Raw genomic sequence first — 26,103 nt, 5'->3', positions numbered from 1 at the left:
AAAAATACGCGCCGATGTCAAAGAGACGTAAATCGCTATTTGTTGTCGATCATCCTTGGACATGCGGACCGAACTGCACGCGTTTTCGCAATTTTGTTTATTGCGGCCGACCACGGCTGAAAATAAATTCGGTAAGCCGTTTCGCGTCACCGCCGTTTCCCTTGTCGACTAACGAACAATAATCCCCCGCGCTCTTCGGACCTGCAATAATTTATCGCCGCGCTTTGCATCACCGTTTGGTGCTATCTGTACCAGTGGTGTTCTCAGCTCGCGTATACTCGCGGTCGCGCTGAGACGTGTGTGTGTGTGTGTGTGTGTGTGTGTGCGTGTGTCACTGCGGCATGTGACCCGCGTTAAATTTGGAAGGTGCACTCAGGACGTCGCCGTTCTACCGACGAGCGGCACGCAAACTGATTGTTACGTCGCGTCGTCGCACCTTTCGAATGTCACGCGAGGAACGACGCGCGACGGCGAGACCGATAGGCGAAAAACTGTGGCACGCGACATTTTAATAGATACAGTTAATCTGAGAATGTTTTCAGAAAGATGATAGAATTTTAATTAATATAGAATTTTAAATAAAAAAATGACTTTAGTTCAAAATACGAAAGAGAGGAATATTTATGTACCTTATTTACGTTACATCAACTGTTATGTTGATTCTACTTTCCGTAATACTATACATATTGTTATCTCGATTAGGTATATAATTTGACAAATGAAGAGAATTCGAGTTTGTGAAAATTAATGAGGAACGAACGACATAGTAGAATGTGAAAGCGGCAGAGCACCTGAAATAGTTACTAGTGTTACTAAAGATAGGACAAGAGAATCGTTACACTTCGCGAGCGTGTGTTATCCGACGCCATCTCGACGGAACGGAGTATATATGATGTAATGTTCCCTTCATGTGACACGCTTCGAAATTCCGTTGTGAACTTTGAAGGCACTACGGCGCGCGCGTTTGTGTGTATGCACAACGAAGATACTTTGAGAGTAGCGAACCCGAAATGTTGGAGCGGAAATGTGATTTACGAGACGGAAGCGATTTATTGCCTTTCGTTGTAAAGGTTGCATAATATCGTGTCAGCCAATTGGAAGATAGAAGTTACTTATTCTCGGTTTCGGTACACATAGTATATATATTTCGGCTCTCCTGCAAAACATGAATTATTTTCCCTTAAGAAAACCCGAGGACACGGGACGGAAGAATATGTCGAATGAAACTATAAAAGGCATTCAATTATGTGCCTCAGGATAAGTATATATGTGTATCTATCATGATGGTTTTCAATGATTTCTACCTTTCACGGAAAGAATATTTTGTTGAAGTATCTAAAAATTTAGCTAGATACAGATCTGAAAATAATTTTGTTCAACAATTAAAATAATCATGTACGCTGTTAAATTCATAATCAGTCAAATTGTACCCAATTTGAGTTACTTCTAATCGTTTCTGTAGTTCGCTATTGCTCCCATATAATGTATCGTTCATTCGACTTGGAATTAAACAATTCAACTCAAGAAAATGTATTAAATTTCTCATTCAAATTTAATTCGAATATCTTGCGTTAATGTGAACGATGTTAACTTTGAAATGAACTACAGAAATGGATTGATTTACATTTTAACACACAGAGAGATTGAAAATAACAAAATGTTATTTAATTCAAGGGATTGGGTTACCATTGCTCCTTTCATACCTAGACTGTTAAATTTAATGTTAAATTAATAACCCCTAATTTAAATTGCCATTACTTCTACTCAATATATTTTGGTATGAAGAAATAACGTTATATTGAGAGTAAGTCAAATTAAGTTAAATTTAACACTATGCACTGCGTTCAATCTAGTATCAAATTTAATCTAATTTAAAATTTGACATATAGAGTTAAATTGACATTATAGAGTGTTAAATTTAACCATTATTTTAGTATAAAATAACGATATATTGAGTAGGAGCAGTGACGACTTAAATTACAATAAATTTGACAGTGTATATATTTAACAGTGTAGATTTATCAATGTCAAAGGAATAATGGTAACCCAATCTTTCTTCAGTAAATAATATTTTATTATTTTTAACTTTTATATGTGTTAAAATGTAAATTAATTCATTTTGTAGGAAATGCGAGCATGATGAAAAATGTTGCTTTGACCTTGTAACAATCAACTCAAGTATCCCTACATAGCTTTGATGATCCAATAAAATTAGTTCCTGAATTGTTTAGCTAAATTTTTTTTAGAATTATTTGACTGAATTATTCAGCTATATTTAGCCAAATTTTTAAATACTTCAGAAAATCGATCTTTCCGTGAGCGCTTGAAAGGGAAAATGGAATAATAGATATTTGTGCGTAATGCGTAACCGATAGAGCAATGCTGAAAGATTAGTATAGTGCGTGACTAACACACGTAGTTTTTTTTTTGTACATGTATAATGCACGCAATAATGACAAGAGTTATAATGAGAGAAGTTAACGAGTATATATAATCGCGTTCCATTATTTAAACTCTGGATAATTAGATTAATAATCGCTGAAGAAGTACAATTTCACGTTTCCAAGGAATGAACTTTTCGCTCAACTATGAAATGCCATTATATAAATTTGTCCTCGATCTACTTTTGATTTAATAACATCTTTCGTGATCTTAGTACGTCACTATCGTCTATACGATTTCGCCGGATCTATTCTGGTGCGATTCGCGTGAGAATGGACCTAACGATGCATCGATTCGCGATGATTAGTTTTCCAGAGGTGCGCGTTAGCCCTCCGGGATTTTCACCGCGGTGGTGTCGCAATTTATAAAGTTTACGAACGTCTTGCTCGCCGAATTGAATTCTGTTGGTCACGTGTTTTATCCGATATTCGCAGCTATCCGGCCTTCATCGCAAACGCCATTTATCGTGAACGAGGCACTTTGCAAAGACGGGAAAAGATTTTGCAAATCCAATCTCGATTCGCCGAAGGCTCTCCTTTTCTCTCTCCCTTTCTTCTATCTTTTCTCTCTCTCTCTCTCTCTCTCTCTCTCTCTCTCTCTCTCTCTCTCTCTCCTTTTCCATCGCATTTGTTTTTCTCTTTACCGAGACTCCTTATTGTTCGCGCAGAGAGAATGCACGTGCATAGGACACATAGTGGGTGCGACCGTAGTTTTGCGGAGTGGAAATGCATTAGGTAGATGGAACTCATAATTGGAGCCGCCGCATGCACGTGCATCCCCACCTGCCATATTTTCTTCTTTTTCTTCCTCGCTCCCGCCTTCATTCTGTTTCTTCGTCTCACTTCGCGGAACGCCCTTCGTGCGTTTACCTTAATGTTAGATAAAAGCGCAGCTTTGTACAATATTTTCGCGACGCTGTTAGCTTCTTTGCGCGGGTATTTTTGCACACGCGCGTGTGTGCGTATAGGAACGCACAACGCAATCGGCGCAACACGATTTTTCCGCCTTTTGCGGTCGGACGATATATGCAATCAATTCGCACGTGAATAGAATCGCGAAAAAGCGTAGCATGCGTGCGGGCGTGGCGTTGACTGCCGATTGCCAGTAATAAATCGCGATAAACTGGTCGCTTGCGATTATCAATCAGTGATCGATTACTGTTTCTCTTGGATATTATCATAATTATCTATAAATTGATAGTCGAATTTGATTACCGGTTAACAATCTAAAGCGGTCGACAGTACTTCCCACGGGTATACTATCCAAAGACATTAATTACATTTAGTACTACTCACTGAATACTCAAGAGAGCAAGAAAGGAATTAATATTTATTTATCATAATATTCATAATATAGAATAATTTATGTATTACAAATAATCTTCAATATTATATTTTTTTACTTTCTCATTACTATTTATTATTACTCTAAGGTTATGTGAACAACATAACATTACGCTTACATCGTTCACATTTTCATGAGCTTAGAAAAATAATAAATATAAATAAGAAATATAATATTTTTTAAAGATTATTTATAATAAATAAGTTATTCTACATATTTTATATGAATATTATAATATTAATTCTTTTCTTGCTCAACTGAGCGCTTAGTGATGTCAATAATGTAACATTGTTAAAAAGAGAGAACCAACATGCAAATGTTTGGTATGTATATTTATTTTGTGACTAACAAAAACTTTCTTATTTTTTCACTTAAACATTGTATTGTTCTAATCAAAATTTGGCTAGAATAATAAAATATTGATTATAGAGCAATACAATTTTTGTTATTCTAACCAAATTTGGTGTTCTAATCAAAATTTGGTTACAATAATCAAATTTTGATTAGAACAACACAATTTTTTAATGTAAAAGTAAGAAAGTCTTATTATAGTCACATATCAACAAAATAAATGATTATACGTTTCTCCAAAACATTTCTCTCAGTGTATTAGATATACTAGATATGGACTATTTAGACACGGATGCGGTTCATGTTTCATGTCTTTGGTACTGTCTACTCGTACGAGAACTACCCGACATTTTGATACGTCTATCGCGTCTACGTACGAATGTGTGTACGTATAAATGTGTGTGTGTGTATGTGTGCGTGCGTGTGTGTTACGTGTACGTTTACGTACGTGCACTACGTACGCGTGTGCGAGATGTGTAAACGCAAACGGAACAAAGCCACGTTAAGCTGGTTGCGATTGGTGTGTTGCAGACACGAGGTGCCTGTCACCTCGGAGCCGATCACGGTGATACACATGGACGAGGACGTCGTCGTGGTCAACAAGCCCGCCTCCATCCCTGTAAGTGGTGTACTGCCAGAACTGTACTGCCAAAAAATTGTTTGTCGTATTATCCAAGCCACGAAAACCTCACATACACATATACGCATATACATTGTATATATGTATATATATACACACACATACTCTTTTGCATGTCTCGACACTTTCCATGCAGCCAAATCGCTTAATATTCGAAATCCACTCGTGTTTCGGCCCATCTGAAAAATTCCAGAAGCTGTCTTTATAAGTATAATGTGTATGCAACCGTAAACTTTTACTAAAGATTATTCCTAGTGTCTAGAGCATGCTTTCGCGAGGTTAAGGTTCCATCGCTGTTAAAATTTAGAATTTCCAGACTCTATTCTTTTGCACTCTCGCTAATGAAATTTTCCATCGCTTTGTCTAAATATACATATTTGAGTGTACCCCATAAATTAAATTCTAGCGTGTCTCAACCGGGGCGCGTAGACTTCTGCTCCTTCAATGTCGACCTTCTTGATTTCGTTAGCGTTCTTTTATTTCCTTCTCTCTCTTTCCTTCTTTTTTTCTTTTTTTTTTTCTCGACGCGTGGAAGGCGACTAAATCGTCGCTAACGAGTCGTTTTTTTAGCAGTGACTAACAAAACAACGCGGTTTACAGATGTAGTGTGCGTCAAATGCCAAGGGCCTCTGACGAGCTTTGCCTTTTTAAAATGCAACGTTTCGACATCACCTATGGTCGACCTCGGTCTCTCCTGGTATACTTCGGGATACGATATAGTTATAACTGAAAAAAGAAAACCACGTAGAAAAAAGGGAGTTTAGAATTTACGCGCACACGCAGGCGACTCGCATAAATGTCCTGCGGTCGCGATGCACTATACGGGCGCGACCGCGCGAATAAAACTCACTATTAAAATGTTAATCGCGCGCATTACGGCGCTCGCAAATCACGAATAATTTACTCCGCTTGCTATTATTGCCGCTTCGCGATAATGTCGGACTTTGCGGACTCCGCTGTAAAAACACATAGGTAAAGGACATGAGCGTTTCTCGGTGAGTATAAAATGCAATAATCCGATGCATTAAACCGGTGGTACCAGTGATTCATTGGTGTAAATTAACGGTTACGGTGATTTCCTCGGAATGAGTTTAATACCCTTGCGTTTTCTACTTCGCAACAATTTTCGTCTCAGTTATTTCAATCCGCAACGATAATAAACGCGCGACGACGTATACACCTGCCGAGAAAATAAAGCGTCCCAGAGTGTCCAAAAAGAAGATGGCTCGCGAGACCAGCTTATGAGACTTTAACGTACTCTTTTTCTTTCTCTATATATCTTTTTACCCTCCGTTCTCTTTTCTCGTTTTCGCTGTCGGGACCGTTAGTTGTGCGCCACCGCAGTGGTTGCAAGTTTTATTCTCCTACGACGGGCCGCGAGGCTTTGCTCGGTGATAAATACGAGCTTGGAGAACTAAGCTCGGCCACTTTTCCTCTCAAATGTCACCGAATGCACCGGTGGCTGCGTCCTCGGAGAGGGATCGTTAACAAGAGCTTGCGTAACAAAACAGCCGGGTATTAATGCAAAAATAATCCGACGCGCAAGTGGATACTCGGCGGAGTACGAGCGCGATGCACGACTTAATGGTTCGCTTTCGCATCCATTCCCGTTTTCTCGAGTACTTTTTTTCATCCATGCCCTACCGCGAAGAGATCTCGGCCGCCCGACAATTGAATTTTAGCGTACAGACATCGTTAAAACCGTTATGCGATTGCGGCGCATCGCGACTTAATCGTATCGCTTTCGCTTCCTCGTTCCTCTCTCTGCATAGATTGTGACAATAGCAATATTATTAAATTTTTTCGTCTCATCTTTAGATCGTTTTAATAGTAATGCATTATGTTATAAGTTTATAAAATTTTAATTACATTAATATATTTATTATATGTTAATATAATGTATTCAGATTAATATATTTATACTAGTAATATATAATATTATAATATAATAATTTAATAATTTAATAATATATTTACATTAATGTAATATTATATTTATTAGAAAACCATGCATTATTAGTTATCAAGGAGCAATGGTAATCCAATTCTTTGAGTTACATATATTTTGTTATTTTTAACTTCTATGTATGTCAAAATGTAAATCAATCCATTTCTGTGGGTAGTTTCAAAATAAACAATGTATACATATGAATACGTAGTAAATAATAAACTAAATTTGTGTTAAAGCTGGTTAAAGCGACTCACTAATCATGTGGAAAATTGAGTCTCGGCAAAATGAATTAGTTTTCACATGTAATGTAGGCTTATAATATGGTGAATAAAAGATGTCATAACTATAAGGAACAATAATGGATTATTTTTAAGTTATGATATATCAAATGTATATAACTTGTGCTTACAAAGCACCTTTGACATAGTTAAAAAATTATTCATTATTCAGTCTTGTATCTTTTGTGTTCGCCATATTATTAAGTCACTGGGACTCAATTTTTCACACTAAAAAAATTGTTCATTTAATTAAATTAATTCAGTTAAATAAACATTTTTTTCTGAGTGCACAAAATTAGTGCGATTTATTATATTTGTTTGAGTTAAATTATTTAATGCAATTACTTTAGTAATAAATGAACCGCTTATTGAGTAGAAGTAGTATCGATCTATAGTAGAAATGATAAAAAAAAAAATAACGTAAAATGAGTGTAATTTGATATTATAAATTTAATAGTGCAATGTCGGAGAAGATAGATTTAGTTATACATTTTTGGATGTTACGTAACAAAGTTTTACACCAGAAAAACTGGTTGCGCGTACGATAAAATTGTTAAAAATTTGGGATTCGTTCGCTTGCTCGAAATTCTCGAAATTTATTTTATGACGGAGAGGAATACACGGGAGGTGTGAAATTCTTGCGGCGGCGAATAGAAAAGTATCTTCGATCGTCGGATTATTGTAGCGGTTCGCCGAGTCGCTGGGGGCGTTTGATAGCCGACGTGCATTATTGTGCATACGTGCACTGTGGTACTGATAGACGCGCGGACTTATCGAGCCAGGAAGAGTCCGATACGATCCGCCAGCTAGTCAGCCAGCCGGTCGTTGTATACCTACAAATCCGCATTGTCGGCCGGAATGCATAAAGCTCGTCGTTCCTGTGCTATACCGATTCAAAACGATGAATCGACCTTCCTTTGTAAACGTGAGTGCTTTTTGTCCCGAATTTGCCAGGAGAAATGGGTCGATCGCTCTTGCGTGAATGCGTACACGTATGAACGTAATGTGTGCGTTGTGTGTATGTGTTACGTGTGTTGTGCCTACATCGAATTTACATTGGCCATATGCCGATAGGCACTGAGTACATTCATTAAGTAGTGTAAGCTCCGTAAATTTACCGTCCACATCTCATTTCCTGAAGATATTCTGGTTACTTTATGAGAAGTTTAGCGTGCAATACGGAACGAGTAATTCTAGATGCTTAGCTTGCGAAGTCACTGAAATTACGGTTAAATTGTGATACAATTGCAATTATAGTTATTGTTACTGTAAAAATTATAATAACTACATTGTTATTATAATAATAACTATAATTGCAATTACTATAATTTATAAGTTCGCGAGGCATCTAGGGTCGCTTCCGTATTTCATAAACTTTTCATTTAGTTATTATTACTAATAATAGCAGTACCCATACTATAATTATGATAACATGTAATTGTATAGTCACAATACAAATAATATAGTTACAAATACAAAAACTTTTCTCTTAGAGTAGGACGAAGTTAGGTACATAGATTGTCTCGATTTTTTCTTTTCTAGTATTTAGATAACTCTTGGATTCTTATAGATTAGACCTTCTCTTAGCACACTTCAAGAGTATCAGATGTAAGCAGAGCACAAAGAAACGAAAATAAAATCATTTGATCTCTGTTTGCAGGTTCATCCATGCGGTCGTTATCGGCACAACACCGTGGTTTTCATCCTGGCGAAGGAGTACAACTTGAAGAATCTCAGAACTATTCACAGGCTGGATCGGTTGACCAGCGGCATTCTCTTATTCGGTAGAACGCCGAAGAAGGCGAGGCAGATGGAGCACCAAATAAGAAATCGACAGGTTGGTTGCATAAGCGTACGTCTTTGGTATATGCGAGAAAAAAAAACATAGACGTGCAGCTGGCGTCGCTCGTTCATCGTTAAATGACGGAGACGCTTACATTGGCGTACGAATATACGACGACTGTAATCGTTCCGTATGTTGTATGTCGTATCTCCACATTTCAGGTCCACAAACAGTATGTGTGCCGAGTGGAGGGTGAGTTCCCCGAGGAGGAAGTGATCTGTTCGGAGCCAATCGAAGTCGTCTCCTACAAGATCGGCGTTTGTAAGGTCTCCGAGAAAGGCAAAGATTGCGTCACCCGCTTCAAGCGTCTCAGCTACAATGGTAAATCGTCGGTAGTGCTGTGCAAGCCACAGACTGGACGCATGCACCAGATCCGCGTGCATCTGCAGTACCTCGGCTATCCCGTGGTGAACGATCCTCTCTACAATCACGTGGTCTTTGGCCCGCACAAGGGAAAAGGCGGTAATATCGGCAAGACCGACGAGGAGCTCGTGCGGGATCTTATCAGCATTCACAACGCCGAGAATTGGCTCGGTATGGACGGCGATTCTGATATGAGCCTGTTCAAGCCGAAGCTGGAATTGGAAGAGCGCATGCTGGGCTCCGGAAGCGACAAGGACAACGGCTCCTCGCCGTCATCCACCCCGGGTCTGGTTGAGGACGATCAACAACAGCAACCGCAACAGCAACAGCAGCCGCAGCAGGAATCCCTCAAGGTCACCGTGGGAACGCAAACAGGCTCGGAACCGCCGGATTCCACTTTCGCTAACGACAAGGTCACCGTTGATCCGCACTGCTACGAGTGCAAAGTCAAATACAGGGACCCGAAGCCGTCAGATCTGGTGATGTATCTGCACGCGTGGCGTTACTGCGGCCCGGGATGGGAGTACGAAACGCCGTTGCCTGCATGGGCGGCGAGCGATTGGACCGGCGACGATCGATAGTTCGGACGACGTGATCGAAGACGATCCGCGCGGATTCTTTGGCGAGCAGTCATTGTTGTCGTCATCGAGTCTCAACTCCCTTTTTTGATATCCTTACCCCGTGCCTTCCATCCGCCAATGAGCGATTTTGACCATCGTACGCAAGCAACTACATGTAGACGAATACGCATACATGCAGACATATACACACAGTAGCAAACAAACGTGCATCCCCCTACAACTTGGCCGTCGAACTTTCCGGGATGCTACGGTCCGAGAGAGAAATGGAGATTGCTGGAACAATCTCACGTCGCTCGATATTTACATTTCTGCAAACTCGTCGTCGATACGTAAGCGACAACTTGGCGTTATCGTGAAGCGAAGCGATTCCGATGGGTTGCCGTTTACGCGCAGAAATTCACTCGTTCTCTCGCGACAAGTTCGCCCATCACGTGCGTTCTCGTTTCGTTATATATTTCTGGCAGAGTCTCGCGCAAATCCCTCATGCGGCCGATTTTAAGCGGGAAACGATCCGAGACGCGACGTTATTATGCGGATTAATCATAGCGACAAAAGACAACCGTTGTTACCAATCCTATTACCGCAAAGCTGTCCCGATTTCGGGAGCCAGTTAATAAATCAGATCATCATTATTGTTATTTTTGTCTCACCGCAGCAATTTTCTGGGTTTCTCAATCATGTTTCCTTCGAGCAAACCTGGAGCGCCTTGTACAGTTATGCAGCGAGGGGCATGTCACTCTTTTGAGTCAAAGCAAATCATATAAACATTAACAAACGATTGCAATCGATTTCAAGCGATTTTAAGCGTGTGTTTTAAAATAATGAAGCGCCAGACTACGACTCGCATTGACTCGCGTCTACTCGCGTTGACTCACATTTTTTATTTTCACTGATTCTACTGATACGTTATTCATACGATTACATGTATGTCATTATAATTTGCATTTGATTCTATTTTGATTACTAACGTTAATTAAAAACTGTTGACTCATGAGTGACATGCCTCTCGTTACGTAGTAAAGTTACGCCGAGATGTCGTAATGCAATGTGATTGTTCCTACGATCGTTTCTCTCCGCGTAACAGCCGTAAGAATGTTCTTGCATGGTTGGTTGATTGATGTGGATCTTAAAAGTCGCAGGACTTCGTTGTAGCTTTCAAATTAATAATAAATATGATTTTTTTGCTATCAGAAAGATATATTGTAATAAACATAGGCAATCTGTGATTATATACCGCGATATTTGTCGATCAAAATGTTTAACAGTAAAAATGCAGCCGCACATAGCGAAGTAGCAAAAATGAAAGACAATTCTATTTTTATTTTAAATTGTGATATGGAAAAATATGATTATTGAATAATTTTTGTTCAATTGTAATACAAATGATATTTAACGCGCAGAAATTGTAGATATTATATACAAAAATCATTTGCGCGAACGCTCTAGCAGACTGAGACAAATATATGTTTTGAAAAACACGATAGTCTCGACCGCTTTTATAAGCAGCAGCGGTCAAAAAGTCACTGCCATTGGAGCAAGGTACCCCTAACATGTTAGAGAAGATTGATGCATCTGTCGGAGGTGGCATGGTATTCCGATGGATCGTATCATTCATCTTGATTTATGACGTACATAGAAACGTGGAAAGCAATGGATCTCTCGTCTATTTTCTATGGCCGCGAGAAGTCGTCCGGCTCGGCGCGACTGTTACTCTCCAATCTTACGGAACATTTTGATTCACGAGAGATACCGTTTGATCCATTTCTCAAAATTCCAGCATTTTGCAGAAGCAGTGTCTTATCATCTAAGAATAAACGACGGCGCGCGAAGTAGCGGTAGTATATGACGTTTCGCACTCGATCAGCGTTCTCGAGAGACGTTCTCGGTAAATCATCGTCATGGCTTCGAATTTGACTTTGAAATTGACTTCGAGCGGACGGAAGTGAACAGGCGATATCGATTATATTCGGCAAGCAGTGTTGCTTTTGGCATCAAATCCACCTCAGTACTTTGGCTTGACAGAAGTCAGCTATAACTGGGAGATAAATTTATCCTCGACGACTCCGGCTTTGGAACAATTTCAACGAAGCCCTGCGATTTTCGTATTATCGAATAGTAGTTATGTATCGCTAATATACTTATTGTGAAAGATTAAATGTCAAACGAAAGGGAAAGAGAAAAATATATACATATGTATATTAATGCTATTAACTCTCCGATGTGGTATCTCTGTTCAGGGCCGACGAACTGTGTATAGAGTGGTGGAGTGCTCTAGACATGTGAATTTGGCACGTGTTGAATTTTCACACATGTTGAGCTACATCTAGCATAAATTTTTAACGAGTAATTTATTGGATTTTTATTGACGATACCTTAATGAACAATGCTGCGCGCTCTATTGGCTCTTGGCGGAATATTTCTTGTTTCTCCTCTGGGCGACCAATCAAATATGGCAAAGGGCTACATTTGATGTAGAAATGGACGAATATATATACATATATATATTTATTTATTTAAATTTAACTCTAAAAAGATCCTCTCGTCCGTTGACTATTCCACACATGTGAAAAATTTACTTCGCCGGCCCTGTCTCTATTACTATGCCGGTTTCTATTACTTGTAGTTCAGTTTTAATTTCGGTTCAACCAACTTTTCAAAAAAACTTTCTAGTTCTAAGAATTTAAAAAAAAATGAAGAACAAGTTGAACCGAGATTAAAGTTAATCTACATTGGTAGACATCGGTAGACTCGTCAGTTTCCTAACGCGCCAAGTTCGCCAAGTTCTTCGTAGAATATCGAGTGCGATCCTCGAAACTGTGGCCATCACGTATGGTAATCGGCATTATTTCCTACGACGATAAAACCACGTTCTCATTGAGGACAGTGGTCCGATTTCCATTCACACGTGCGCGAAATGCTTTCGCACAGTTTCGAGAATAGACTCTTTGAAATCAGAACGACGGGGAGAAAGAGGAGGAATAGAAGAAGGAGATGTATCCTCCGAAATGGCATAGGTAGGGGGCTGACGTACAGAAACTGCGATAGAGGTGCGTCTATTTTTATGGCAGATATTTAAGGTGGGGAATCTGTGCGCGGTGGCGTAAGTCCAGCGGCAGGGTTCTCCAACAATAAGCGTGATCTTGCCGGAAGACAGCCAATGATCATGCCAAAGAGCGTACGACCAGCGAGCTTTCAATCATATCGTGCATAACGTACCTTTTCTCGAGGTCGACGGAATATCTCGAGATAAGCGTGATCCTACCGCGCGGTCGGGTCAAAGAGAAGAATACACACAGAAAAATATCACTCTGTTGTCACTTCCTTTTAAGTAATGATGTTATCTCTAATAAAGAATATTTTCTTGATAATAATCTTAAGATAGACTTATCATAAATTTAGATATTCATTATTATGTACTCAAAACAAAAATTAATTTTCTTTTGAAAAATATTGTAAAACTAATCGAAGAAATGACTTTATACACTCGTAATAAGCAAATCGAATTTGTTTTAATTTAATAAAATATGATTGAATATTAAACTTAATAGAATTCAGAATATATTTTGAAGAAATTTGACGCTTGTGATGAACTATGATAGATTTGCGGATATATACATATTTGAAATACTTGAAACATAAATAATTATTACTTGTACAGTAAGTATTTTTCTGTGTGCTAGGTGTTTCGCAACAAGTACAATCCGAGCAAGAGTGAAAAATATGAGAGCAAAACGTGCTACAATTTTATTTTAATACGAGTCGTCGCGTTCTCTCGTCTCCGTACGTCTTCGAGAGGCTGCAAAAGACACGCGAAGCGTGTGCATCTTGAAACTCCATCAGCTTGCAAGCTGCTCCTGTTCGCCGTTAATCTATACGCCATCACAGAAATTAGTTTCCATTTACATCAAAACTCAGATATAATTATGACGTCGTAGTTGAATACCTTTTCATTCTAACAAATGAAATTCAAGTTTGGACACTGAATTTTTACCTACAACCAGTTGTTATTTACATCAGCTCGAGACCATATGCTTTACTAATATCCATTTCTACCAATGTAGATCAATTTTAATCTCGACTCAACTTATTTTTCATTCTTTTTTTAATTTCAAGAACTAGAAAAATAAGAGTTAATTAAATAAAGAATAAAATTAAACTGCATTGGTAGAAATGGGCACGTGAGTCTTGTTAATTCACATTATAAGTGAGATTATAAACTTGTATTATTAAGCTTGAAATAACTTCGTCACCAGTGAGCAAGTAATAACGTCATTATTTCAGTATAAAATACTCACATGATTTTAGTACACTTGCGTAAATATAAATGGATAGCAACTATTGTTGTTGCTGCTATTCAACATGAGCTTTTTATTATATTTCAGTACGATCGTGCTGTACACGCGCTTGTCCTGTACGACGTCGAAGAAGCTCTCGTACACGCATACGGGGCCTGTTTTGCGTCATTCGATGCGATAACACGCGGCACAAACGTGTGCACAAGAGCAGCAGACAGCGGCGGCCGAGTAACAAAAACACGCTTCGCGTATGACGCGGGCTACAGAGCCTGTATTTTAGCGTCGAGAGACCGTTAAGTCGTCGTGAGCAGTGATGGGAAGTGATCCAGAAACGATATGGGCGAAGTTACAGACGCGGCGGATGCATCAGATTACTATGCCTTCCGATGAAATTAGCGACTTTTTGACTCTTAACGTCATAATCCAACATACATCTCTTTTCTAACGGGGCCAATTCACGTGCGACCGTGTCTGGATGTTTGCCGAGGGATGATCTCCGACGACACAAGTGCTATGACCTACGATTATTATGCTACGATATGCCGTATCAACGAGATTTAAATTAAATTAAGTTCGTACTGCCGCGTATACGCTGTTAACTTACATTTAGTATGGTCGGAAATTGTGTGTTTGCTAAGTATACCTTTAGAATAGCTTCCCGTTTTAGTTTAGAAACGAAAGCGTGAGAGCCTTAGGAACGACTGCTTTTAGAGCTGGCGAGCTATTACTTGACAGATCCTTTTTAAAAAACTGGACACTCGATGGGATCAAGATACGACCATTGAAAGAATTATCCTTTTTCAAAGTACTTAAGGCTTAACGCTGTATGCTATATAATACTATGCGATATGTTAGTGCCTAAAAATATTCGAGGAAAATGTGCGTCGTTAGTATGGTGCCTAGATATTTTTTCAATTTGGAGCGAGCACTTGGGATATAAATCGATCCTGCCATCACTGCCCGCGAGTTAAGAATAAAGGAGAAGCGAAAATGAAGGGGAATGTAATATCTGATGCGCAATGGAATGAAATGTGGATTTCGTATAGATAATATAAATATATGTATACATAGGAAGAGAATGGAGGTAACGTAACACAAACGGACCTATCATAAAAGACAGTGTGTGCGCTTACTAACACAACCGGGACAGCTCGTCTCCTTCGGCGAACTACCCCGAGAATGTAATGGCTAGCTTAAATCTATTATTTAAGTAACTAACGATAATTCGAGAAACCGCGAAAAAGACAGTTCCGACCTTAGTGGCGCGAAAAGAGAGAAGGGAGCGAGAGAGCGGGAGAGAACGAAAGAGAGTGCGAGAGAACGAGAGACAGGGAGAGCAGACGCAATCAGTATGCGGAACGAGCGAACGTGCTTTTGTATATATGTATTGTATACGCACATTGTACCGTATATCTAAAGTCACATTATTATCCGTACTGTAGCCGGCGGAACATTTAGTGCTAGCGAATTCTCTTGTATGATGAACGAATAAATGCAAAATATCGTTCGATAAAACTGCGGCGAATATTCTTGTCTTCGAATGTACCCAGTCTTACGTTTCACTTCGAGATAGTAGCACGGTTCGCGTTACTTCAATCGTATGCATGATTCATGAACAGGAAGTTCGACACTCGTTTCATTCCGAACACCGTGATGTTCGGCAGAAATATTCCATTCAATAGCCGTGTCATTTATTTCGTGTATGTAATACATCGTCGATGTCATTACTATAATTCACGACGAGCTCTTCGAGAGCCCGCAATGTAAAATGTAACGTAATTCCTATGAAAACCGCATAACCGAGAGTGTATACCATTTGCATAAGAAAACGCAGGAGGTAAATGTTAGTCTTACATGGCTCTAAGTAAACTCGGCCAATATTCGAGGATATAAATCGAATTTTCTTATATTTTTTCGCACACACGATCCTTTCTCTCCGATGTTATTTACTTTTTTCAAAATCTTACAGATTTGCATATTTTCGTGTCGCCATTTCTCTTCAAGAGTGTTATTTTTGAAAAGGTAAGATAGGATCGTTTGCAATCCACACACATATATGTAGAACTAAATTTCTTAATATAATAGAAAGTCTACCATATATTGAATCAATTTTTATTTTGCACTCCAAATAGATTACTCTTCCTAGTTTTCAGCGGTGAATGACTATCATTAGACGAACTTTCGCTTCAAAGCACTTTGCTTCGCTGATTCTACTTTTCTTCATAAACGTTAAACATTATGAGACTTCCGATTTAATTTCGTTTAACGTTCGATCTTTCCAAGGAATACTTAAAATCTACACGTGTATAATCAAGTTTTTCTCTTATGTTCTTTTATTAGTCGAACTTCCAGGGTGGATGTCAGCCCGGGTTCGAAGAACATTATTACAGAAAAATCGTGACTACCACATTTATATTCATTTATATACACTGAAAATAAATATAAAATTTTACAGGGATTGTTCTAAATAGCTCTTCATGTTATATTCTCTCTAACCTCCGGTTTTATCTCAACTTTGCGATGTCGCTCGTTTCTGTTCGTTCATGCGCGCTTCGATTTCCGGTCTAAAATGCCTGATCAGACCCTGTACAGGCCACGCAGCGCCGTCTGCTAAAGCACATATTGTGTGCAATTCTATTTGTTTCGTAAGTTCCCACAGCATGTCTATCTCGTGTATCTCGGCGTTACCATCGACAAATCTACGAAAAAAAATTATTATAAAATCAAATAATAATATAGAAGCAATGTTTTACGAACGTTTATCAAACATTGGCGAATATAGACACGAAGATAACCCGCGAAACACATAGCTTCTATATTAAAAGTACTATGAAAGTTTCAAAATATTATTGGATAATATGTTTTTATGTACGATAAATTATTAATTCTTACCTTTTTAGTATTTTGTACATCCAACTGATACCTTCGCGGCAAGGCGTGCACTGACCGCAGGATTCATGCTTGTAGAAACTTATCAAACGAGCGATAGCCTTGATTATGTCAGTCTGTTTATTCATCACGATTACCGCGGCCGTGCCAAATGAGCTCTGTACTCTGATGAGATCGTCGAAGTCCAGTAAGACAGTGTCGCACACGCTAAAATTTTTAACTGTAACTTTTGGAACGAAATCAAATTGTTGGATAATAATCTGTTTATTTACCTCTTAGGAATGACGGGAGTCGAAGAGCCACCGGGAATAACACCTAATAAATTGTCCCATCCTCCGATTACACCTCCCGCGTGCCTCTCGATCAGCTCTTTCAGAGGAATGGACATTTCTTCTTCGACAGTACACGGATTGTTCACATGCCCGGAGATGTTATAGAGCTTGGTTCCGTGATTGCGTGGACGTCCAAACGAGGCAAACCATGCTCCACCTCGGCGACAGATTGTCTGTTAAATATTTTCAATGAGAAAAAATAATTTTAAAAAGTGGCCTTGTATTAACAAATACAAAGATTAAAATAAACAAACAAATAAAAAATGTTAAATGAATAAAATATATGTATATTTAATAAAATTAATTAAATATACATTTTTTTATTTTTACTCCTTTCTTTTGGCTGCGTTCCAAAATTTATTGAAAATTTATAGTTTACGTTATGCGCACTATAGATTTTTAGTAAATTTTGGAACACAGCCGATGGTCTTTTTAACCTCATAAAATAAAAAAGAAAAAAGATAAAAATAAAATAAAATATAAAAGAAAAAAATACATCAGAACACTTACAGGCGCTACTGCTACGGTTTCGACGTTGGTGACAGTCGTGGGGCATCCAAACACACCGACGTCAGCTGGGAATGGTGGTTTTAATCTCGGTTTTCCCTGTTTCCCCTCAATTGATTCTATAAGAGCGGTCTCCTCACCACAGATGTATGCACCTGCTCCTCGTTGTACAAAGATGTCAAAATCATAGCCAGAGTTGCAGGCGTTCTTTCCAATTAAACCAGCCTGGTAAGCCTCGGCTATCGCAACTTGCATGTTGGATGCCTCGTTGTAAAATTCACCGCGTATGTAGATGTAAGCTGCGCAGGCTCCCATAGCGCGACCGGCGATTAGGCAGCCCTCCACAAGCTTATGTGGATCATGACGCAGGATTTCACGATCCTTGCACGTCCCTGGCTCACCCTCATCGCCATTGACCACCAGGTATTTGGGCCGACCATCAGATGGTTTATTCATGAAGGACCACTTCATTCCAGAGGGAAAGCCGGCTCCACCACGACCTCTTAGGCCAGAAATTTTGACCTCATTGATGATCCAATCGGCGCCTTTTTCTATTATTTCCTTGGTCTTGTACCAGTCGCCACGGCTCATGGCACCTTTCAGTCGCCAATCATGTCTGCCATACAAGTTCGTGAAAATGCGGTCCTCATCAGCCAGAGGGCTTCCTTGTTTCTAAAAAAGGAAAAAACATTAATAATATGGCATTAATGACTGCATTTAACAGAAAAAGCATGGAACCAGGATTGTGTGTTTATACATAAAATATAATAATCTACATCTATGTTTATACAATTTACACTATAGAACAATCATCCATGTAAATAATCTAGGAATTATCAAAGCCTATATCCTTTGGCATTATACTAGATAGTACTAGAGTTTCTGTCTTACTTATATATTATATATTTTTATTTCTTAAAAAATACTGAAGTCAGATGCATTGACAATCATAAAACTTGATTATTTTTTTTGCATTGTGTGTCAAATAATAATTTCTATATTTTACATTGCTTGTATTGTCTACATGGAAAAGAATCATAAACTTAACATAAACAATATGTGAAAATTCTACGTAAACATAATCTTGAAATACATAGTACAACCCTGTTTACAACTATATATTATAAAATTCTTGAACACAATTAATTCTTGCTTTTATATTTCTCTACTGGATTTAAATATATAATCCAATCATATATAAGACTCTTACAAGAGTTATTAAGTTGCTTTTTTTTACTCAACGCAGCCTTATTGATCATGTTCACTTTAACTGACTTGAAGCAGAAGACACGTCAAGCTTTGGAATAAAGGAGAAGGAGGGGTACTAAACATGAGCAGGTGCTGAGATTGTTGAGAAACACCCTCACCTTTCCTTCCGGAGCAGCATCAGCGAGTGTTCTCTGCTGCTGGCTGCTTAAACTCGATCCGAGGAGACCTTTAAATATAAGTGTGCAAATTTATTTAATTACATAACCTCATAAACTTATTGCAATGAGCGGAAAACTGCTTTCGAAGACGTGTGGGATAATGTTTGCTCGCCGTTTCGTCGCGAATGGTTTATTTGTGATTCAAGACAACTCGCGTAGCTGCAGTAACAAGGGGATACTTAAAACTTACCCAATTGTCTCCTCGGAATCTGAAAACAGCGCACTATGGCACTCGCCATTTTGCGGAACTTGGATTCCCTCAAGTGGCGCAATTGAGAATTTTCTCAGTATTCTCAACCGGTAAGATCGCGGCTCTATACGTTGGTATACAGGATTGGAGCATTTCATGAAAAAGAACTGATTTCACCAACGTCAGTTACTTAATCAGCCGTTAATTGACTAATCATATTTGCTGTTTAGTAAAATTGACTAATTACGGTGAAATGGACTCAAAACCAAAGGCCGGGAAAATCGCGCTCTCACAAGTTTCTCTCTGCCACAGCGCGATCTTACAATGGAGCGTTGAACCCACCTCAACCGCGCGTTCCGAGTGAATACGTGTACCTCCGCTATTTTGTTGCGCAAAGTCTGCGGGTCGCCCGTGTCGTCTGCGTCTTGCGATGGTGACACGTGAACTGACGTGAACCGCGTGTCCCCGTTTAAGTGAGATCTGCCGCGTCATGCCTTCCAGGAGGAATAAAGGCGGCCTCCTGGCCAGGGTGAACTTCCCTCTGTATACGCTGCAGATGCTTACCAGCAGGCACATTCTGGTGGGCGGCGGAGGCGGCTCCTCCAAGACTGGCATTGCTAATGGATTTGTGAGTTTCTCCTATCTCTGCCAACAGATTGCCTATTGAATCTGTCAGTTTGTGACTATTTAAATGGATTATGAATCATTTAATATAATTGCAAAATGGTGTACACACAAATTTTATCTTCTATTTTACTAGTAGATTCTGTTAAATTTAATATTTGATGGTAGATTTCTGTTATATATAATTATACTCCATTAGCAGATTCTGTTATATATAATAAACTTTCTGCTAGTATTCTACCGAAAAAATTTATAACAGACATTTTGTAATATCTATTTTTTATTTAGCTATCTGGAATTTAGCTTCTGTTTTTTTTTTCATAAAATTTTCTTTTTTTTATTTAGGATTTTAAAAAAGATACCATTTAAATGCAACTATTTAAAGTCCAGTTTGTTATTACAGGAAATTTTTGAATTGTCACACAATGGTGTACATTTTGTTGCCGAAGAAGTTACCAGGCATGAGACTGGTCCCAGCGTGGTCATGAATTGTGCTTCACATAACAATGGCAAGAAGACATGGATAGTTGCTGGTCAAGAGAGTCATTGTCAACTGTACAATGTAAATCCCAAAGTAGTAACTTCAGAAAATGGCGAATTGATCAAAGGGCCAGCAACAACAGCTAATAAAGATGGCCTTAGGCATAGAAGGAACAGTGAAAAAGTTGAAGATGTTCACTCACCAGTGGAGAGGATAGAAGAAATTAAAGATGACAATTCAAATGTTAAGAGCAAGAAGCTTCAGTTAGTACTCAAGCCTGCTGATAGCGTGCAGACAGCTTTTGGGTAAGACAGTTTTGCTGCATTAGATGTATTTAGTATTATAACTGCTTAATTATTAACGGCTAAGTACTAATTTGATGTAATTGGTTGGATTTAAAGGTAAAAATTAATCACATTTTACTGGTCTACTCAGTTACTCAGTGAGCACTTATAATACTGAATGTACTAAATATTACTAAACTATGAAGGTTACTTCATCCCTATTCTTTTTTAATGTCACCATGAAAGTTGTGCAAGGAAAGAAATCGAGAAAGAAAGCTATGGATATCTTTGTTACTTAATTAGCAAATTTGGATTTACGATGACATCAATACAACCTCTTGTTGATATATTCCCTGCCCACAAACTTGCCAATAAGGTGACCTTCATAGTTCAGTATCTTGGAATGCATCTATTTATTATATTTCGAAAAGCATTACATTAATTTCTAATAAGAACTTTCGCACTTACAGAAATGGTGAGCCTTTACAAAGAGTCGTCAGGGTGAGCTTGCAAGGAATGACTATGGCCACGGGTGACACAGACGGTAGAGTTAGATTATGGAAGTTCCCACAGTTGCACAAATTATACGATCTTGACGCGCACGGAAAGGAAATAGACGACTTAGATTTTAGTCCAGATGGTAATCTGTTGGTGAGCATCGCTAAGGATGGAAAGGCCTTCTTGTGGAACGTATATAATGGTACAAGAAATAAAGAGCTCACTTGGACAGTGCCAGATAGCGTGAAGTACATGTACAAAAGATGCCGATTCAGAAAATTGGCAGAGAATAAAACAAAGCTCGATCTATTTGTACTTTCCAACGCCGTCGCGGCGAAAAATCCTAGTTTTCTACAATTGTGGGACGTCCATACTGGAGCCATCACCAAATCTGCTTCTTACAAGGAAGCATTGTCAGCACTGGCAGTTTCTGATGATGGTAAGTTCGTGGCTGTCGGTACGATGTTCTCCGGCAGCGTTGATATATTTGTGGCATTCAGCTTGAGGAAGGCACTCCATGTTCCTGGAGCGCACAGCATGTTTGTTACCGGTCTAGAATTCTTGCCAACGAAACTAGACGGCCCCGCGATTACCAGTAATACGGAGACTGCGGTCGTCAGTATCTCTGTGGACAACAGGATTTGTATACATAGTATACCATTTAGACGTAAGTATCTTATTGCGTACAAATAGATAGTTGCCTTTGGGATATATTAAAACTAAGAAACTTTGTTTTTTAACGTTTCAGACACACTGCCATTCTGGTTTGTCATTATATTAATAGTTTTATGCATATGTGGCGCGTTTATTCTCTGCAGTTATCTTGGTATATGACCCACGAAATACGTGACCAAGCCAATAAAGCAAGACATTATTTTTTCCTAATTATATATTAAGCCGATAATTATCCTCGCGTATGAGAGATTAAAAGTAAATGCAACGCACGATTCACTCATAAACAGTGGCTGCTCAAAAACATTACATACACAGTCATAGGTTTATCTGAGTAAAAGCGGGTGCTGACCGGCATCTCGTCCGACACGTATGATATAATTAGCTTACGAAACAACGTAGGTGTAACTGTGAATATGCATTAGGATAAGAGATATTTTCGGTTCAATTAGCGGTTACCATTTGATCTTGATAGTTGAATCATCGGATAGAGTATACAGATTTTTCAGCAAGCGTTTATGCGATTTAGATATAGACGAGACGTCAGTCGGGGTGCTACTGTGATAAATAAATTATGTTGGAATATTTCCAACAAATCGGGGCTGCACCAATAGCACATTAGTACATGATGTACATATAGATATTTTCAATTTTTAGCGCAAAAGGAAGGGATTTAAACAGCGATTGTTTCTCTTCCGCACGAGTACGCTTAAATGGTTTCGTTTATGACAAGTAATTCGAGACATGCGTTTCTCGTACTTACAGCATACTCTTTATCTCTTTCGTGTCACAGACGAAAATCCATAACGCATTTATGTGCTATATCATGTAATATTGACATCTACTAGTATATTTTTCCTTGATTATATGTCTTCTTCTACTTTCTTCTGAAAGCATGTATATACACGAATGATAAATATTCGTAATGATCGACGCTGTACTGATCACAAGTAATTGTTATTATAATACATTTTGCAAAGTGAGCTTATAAGTACCGTTATTTATTTAGACACTTTCTAAAACTTTATTTTTAGAGCACGTGTATTTTTCGCAAATCTGATATATAATGGAGATTTATCCGAATAAAATTATATACATATATATGTGTGTGTATAGTTCTATTCAGATAAATCTCCATTATTAGCTACATATGATATATATATTATATATATATTTTATATATATATACATATGATATATATATATATATAATATGTAGAATTTTTTCTGCTCGCGGAAGATTGTGCAATGAATTTGTAAGCGTTCCGACCACTTCATTACAAAATAATAATAAACTATTAAATATGTTTCATCATGGGATTGAAAGAATTATTAATGTATCCTATTAAAACCAGTTTTGCAATTTTTAATATATTGGCTATAAATATAATAACTTAATAAAGAATTAGATTTTAATTTTAATATCTATTGTTGAAATATAACCTCGCAATTGTAAGTCTTTAATTATTCAAATTATTATTTAAAAAGTGAAAAATATTCTAATTTTATTTATTAAAACAAAATTATTTTACTGTTAAAATACACAATAAATTCAGATGGTGTATTTCTATTTTAAGTTTAATAATCATTTTTTAAAATAAAGCAGAATTAAATACAATTGTGTAAAATTTATTAATTTATCAAATAAAATGTTCTATAACACTTTTGTGTGTATTAATTAAATTCCTCCAATTCTTATTATGCATATGTTAATCAAATTGCATTATTATAAAATTCAAAGTTATTGTTATATTTCCATTTCAAAACTCAAAGTGTGGAAAGATTTAATAGCTTAGGCGAATTAACATTAACGAATTTATAAATCAAAATATGCATAATATTCATATTCATCAAACATATAAATGATAAAATAATCAGACAATTGACATGCATTTTTTTATATAATAATCGAGCGAAAACATATAGTGTTTATTTATTAATAATACGATTAATTAGTAATAAGAATATTAATAATAAGATTTTGTATAATGTGTTTTCGCGAAATTAATAATTGATCAGAAAAAGTCCAACTTTTAGTTATGATATTTGAAAAAACGTAAAAATTTTGTTATAAACAGTGTAATCAACCCATACTTCTGTATTACTTATCGAAACGTAATTATATTCTACGTTTCTTTGTTCCAGTGAGTACTGCAATTTATTTATTATATTTAAAAAGTAACATAATGAGAGGTGAGATTTATTTATTTTGTACTTATTTACGTGATTTTGCGTATTATATGTTATTTAAGTACAACATTAAATTCAAAGAGAGAACTTTGAATTTATTATTTTTAAAATATTTGGGATCGTAACATAGTTTTTTGCTAATTTATGATAAATTAATTGTTTTTACTTAGTTATTCTTATATCCTTATACTATCATGAATATGTTGTATATACATATTTTTGCAGGTAATTCTAAGAGTGAAAGGAGTTTACGGAAGTGATCAATGCAGAAAAAATTATTTTTGTTTTTACATCAAAGCAACCAGTTTAAAGACTTCAAAGTGAAGATATAAAGATAATTGATATGTTGTTTAGAAAGTTTGAACTATTATATAAAAATATTTGACTGAATAATTTGCGATTATTTTGTTTCTTTGTATAAAAGAATATTTTATATATTTATATTAATTCGACTATTTTTTTAGAGACAAATTACCTAAATATCATTTGTTTCTTTTTCTTAGGTCAAACTGATGATAATTATGTCTTATATTACATAGGTGTTATTAAAACTTTGCAAAAATGGCGGATGCATAAGATACGTTCCATTTTCAAGTTCACATATATGCTGCAAGCATCAGCTTATCCTTTTATCTAAATTTAAATAAGGATAAACAATGCTTACAAGTTGTAAGTGCAAAACGGAATGCACTCAAAATAGATTATTTTTACTGACTAATATAATTAATTTCAAGATTTTAGGATAAAGAAGTGTAATAAAAATGGACATGCTATTTACAATTAGAGCTAGGCTTTTATTTTAACATAATATATATAAGTTAATGTAAGAAAATAAAATGCCAGATACTTATAATAATAATTTAATATATCTCTTTACAACCATATGATTTGAGAGGCTCACATATATTGTATTTTTTAAATCTTAATGAATTAATGCATGTTAATGAATTAATAAATTAAGTGTTTTTCTTATTTATTGATATAATTGTTTTACAAGCAAAAAATCTGGTTATAAAAGATTGACATAAACGCTGGAGGCATTTTTAATGTAATAATAGCATTTAATGTGATAGCAATTATAGTAGTAATTGAATAATAGTAATTATTGTCAATATATGTCTATTTTAATTAATATAAATACTAGTAATATCTTTTCTGACGATAGAGAAGATATTAAAAGTGTTTCTATTTAAATTACGCTAAGATGCATGTATAAACGTTTATGCAAACTTTGTATAAATTTTGTATTATATCATTTCATTGCTCTTTTCGAATATTTTTTTGGGGGTAGTGATATTTATAATATTTTCCCCAAAACAATTTATCTCTAAATATGTTTTATTTGCTCATTTTTTACTTGATCATAATTCATTTGCTAATAATAGTTTTATCTAATTTTATTTTTAAAAAACTAAAAATTTTAATGCTATATTTTTTTTTATTGTATCTGTTATGCGCTCAAATGCATTTAAATATAATCAAGATTGAGTAACAAAATTTTTTATAACTTTTTTAAAAATTGATTATTTTATTATACTAAATTTTTTAATTTTAGCCTATTTAAACTTTCATTTATATTATAGAAAAATAAGATTGAACATTTTTGCTAATATTTGTATATAGTATGCATCAAGCATTGACAATTTTGCAATCAACAATATGTTAATATATGCTGTATCGACTCATTATTTTTCTTTCTTTTATGTTGTTTGACACGTCTCTGTCAATGTTAAAGATAAAAAAAGATAATTAATCATGCAGATTTCTTATGTATATAACAATTTAATGTTCTCAAAGTTCAAAGAGTATGTAAATGATACGCCGAACGTCCATTATTACGTTCAAAAGTTTTTTCTCAGACAATACAGAATATTTATAAAATATTTTTATAAATATTTTAAATATTTTATAAATATTTTAT

The 26,103-nt window shown here is 36.7% G+C and overlaps 3 protein-coding genes across 4 annotated transcripts in view; 2 read left to right on the top strand and 1 right to left on the bottom strand.

The window, feature by feature from the left end:
• LOC108782016 (RNA pseudouridylate synthase domain-containing protein 2) overlaps positions 1-10,015 on the top strand; it is a 109,922-nt gene extending 99,907 nt beyond the window's left edge. The window contains exons 5-7 of the mRNA XM_018550165.1: positions 4,669-4,756; positions 8,667-8,843; positions 9,011-10,015. Of these exons, the coding sequence (XP_018405667.1) occupies positions 4,669-4,756; positions 8,667-8,843; positions 9,011-9,793 (1,048 nt within the window). The 3' untranslated portion in view covers positions 9,794-10,015. The remainder of the gene's footprint in view (positions 1-4,668; positions 4,757-8,666; positions 8,844-9,010) is intronic.
• Positions 10,016-16,184: 6,169 nt separating this feature from the next.
• ND-51 (NADH dehydrogenase (ubiquinone) 51 kDa subunit) lies at positions 16,185-19,490 on the bottom strand. Of its 2 annotated transcripts, XM_018550172.1 has the most exons (7): positions 19,434-19,490; positions 19,184-19,251; positions 17,820-18,488; positions 17,250-17,482; positions 16,981-17,184; positions 16,585-16,787; positions 16,185-16,517 (listed from the first exon to the last, which is right to left on the bottom strand). In XM_018550172.1, exons 1-6 carry the CDS (start codon positions 19,480-19,482, stop codon positions 16,598-16,600), a joined length of 1,413 nt encoding a protein of 470 aa, XP_018405674.1. In that variant the 5' UTR covers positions 19,483-19,490; the 3' UTR covers positions 16,185-16,517; positions 16,585-16,597. The 2 variants fall into 2 exon arrangements, with proteins under 2 accessions (XP_018405674.1, XP_018405673.1); XM_018550171.1 differs by having other exon boundaries at positions 16,185-16,787.
• A 380-nt stretch (positions 19,491-19,870) lies between these two features.
• On the top strand, positions 19,871-22,920 carry LOC108782020 (prolactin regulatory element-binding protein). Its single transcript, XM_018550169.1, has 4 exons — positions 19,871-20,061; positions 20,461-20,843; positions 21,293-21,987; positions 22,069-22,920. The coding sequence occupies exons 1-4, from the start codon at positions 19,924-19,926 to the stop codon at positions 22,152-22,154; spliced, it is 1,302 nt and encodes a 433-aa protein (XP_018405671.1). The 5' UTR covers positions 19,871-19,923; the 3' UTR covers positions 22,155-22,920.
• Positions 22,921-26,103: the final 3,183 nt, after the last annotated feature.

The sequence above is a fragment of the Cyphomyrmex costatus genome, unplaced genomic scaffold, assembly GCF_001594065.2.
Source record: "Cyphomyrmex costatus isolate MS0001 unplaced genomic scaffold, Ccosl1.0 scaffold960, whole genome shotgun sequence".
NCBI classification, from domain to species: domain Eukaryota; kingdom Metazoa; phylum Arthropoda; class Insecta; order Hymenoptera; family Formicidae; genus Cyphomyrmex; species Cyphomyrmex costatus.
This window is presented reverse-complemented; position numbering and strand designations above follow the sequence as displayed.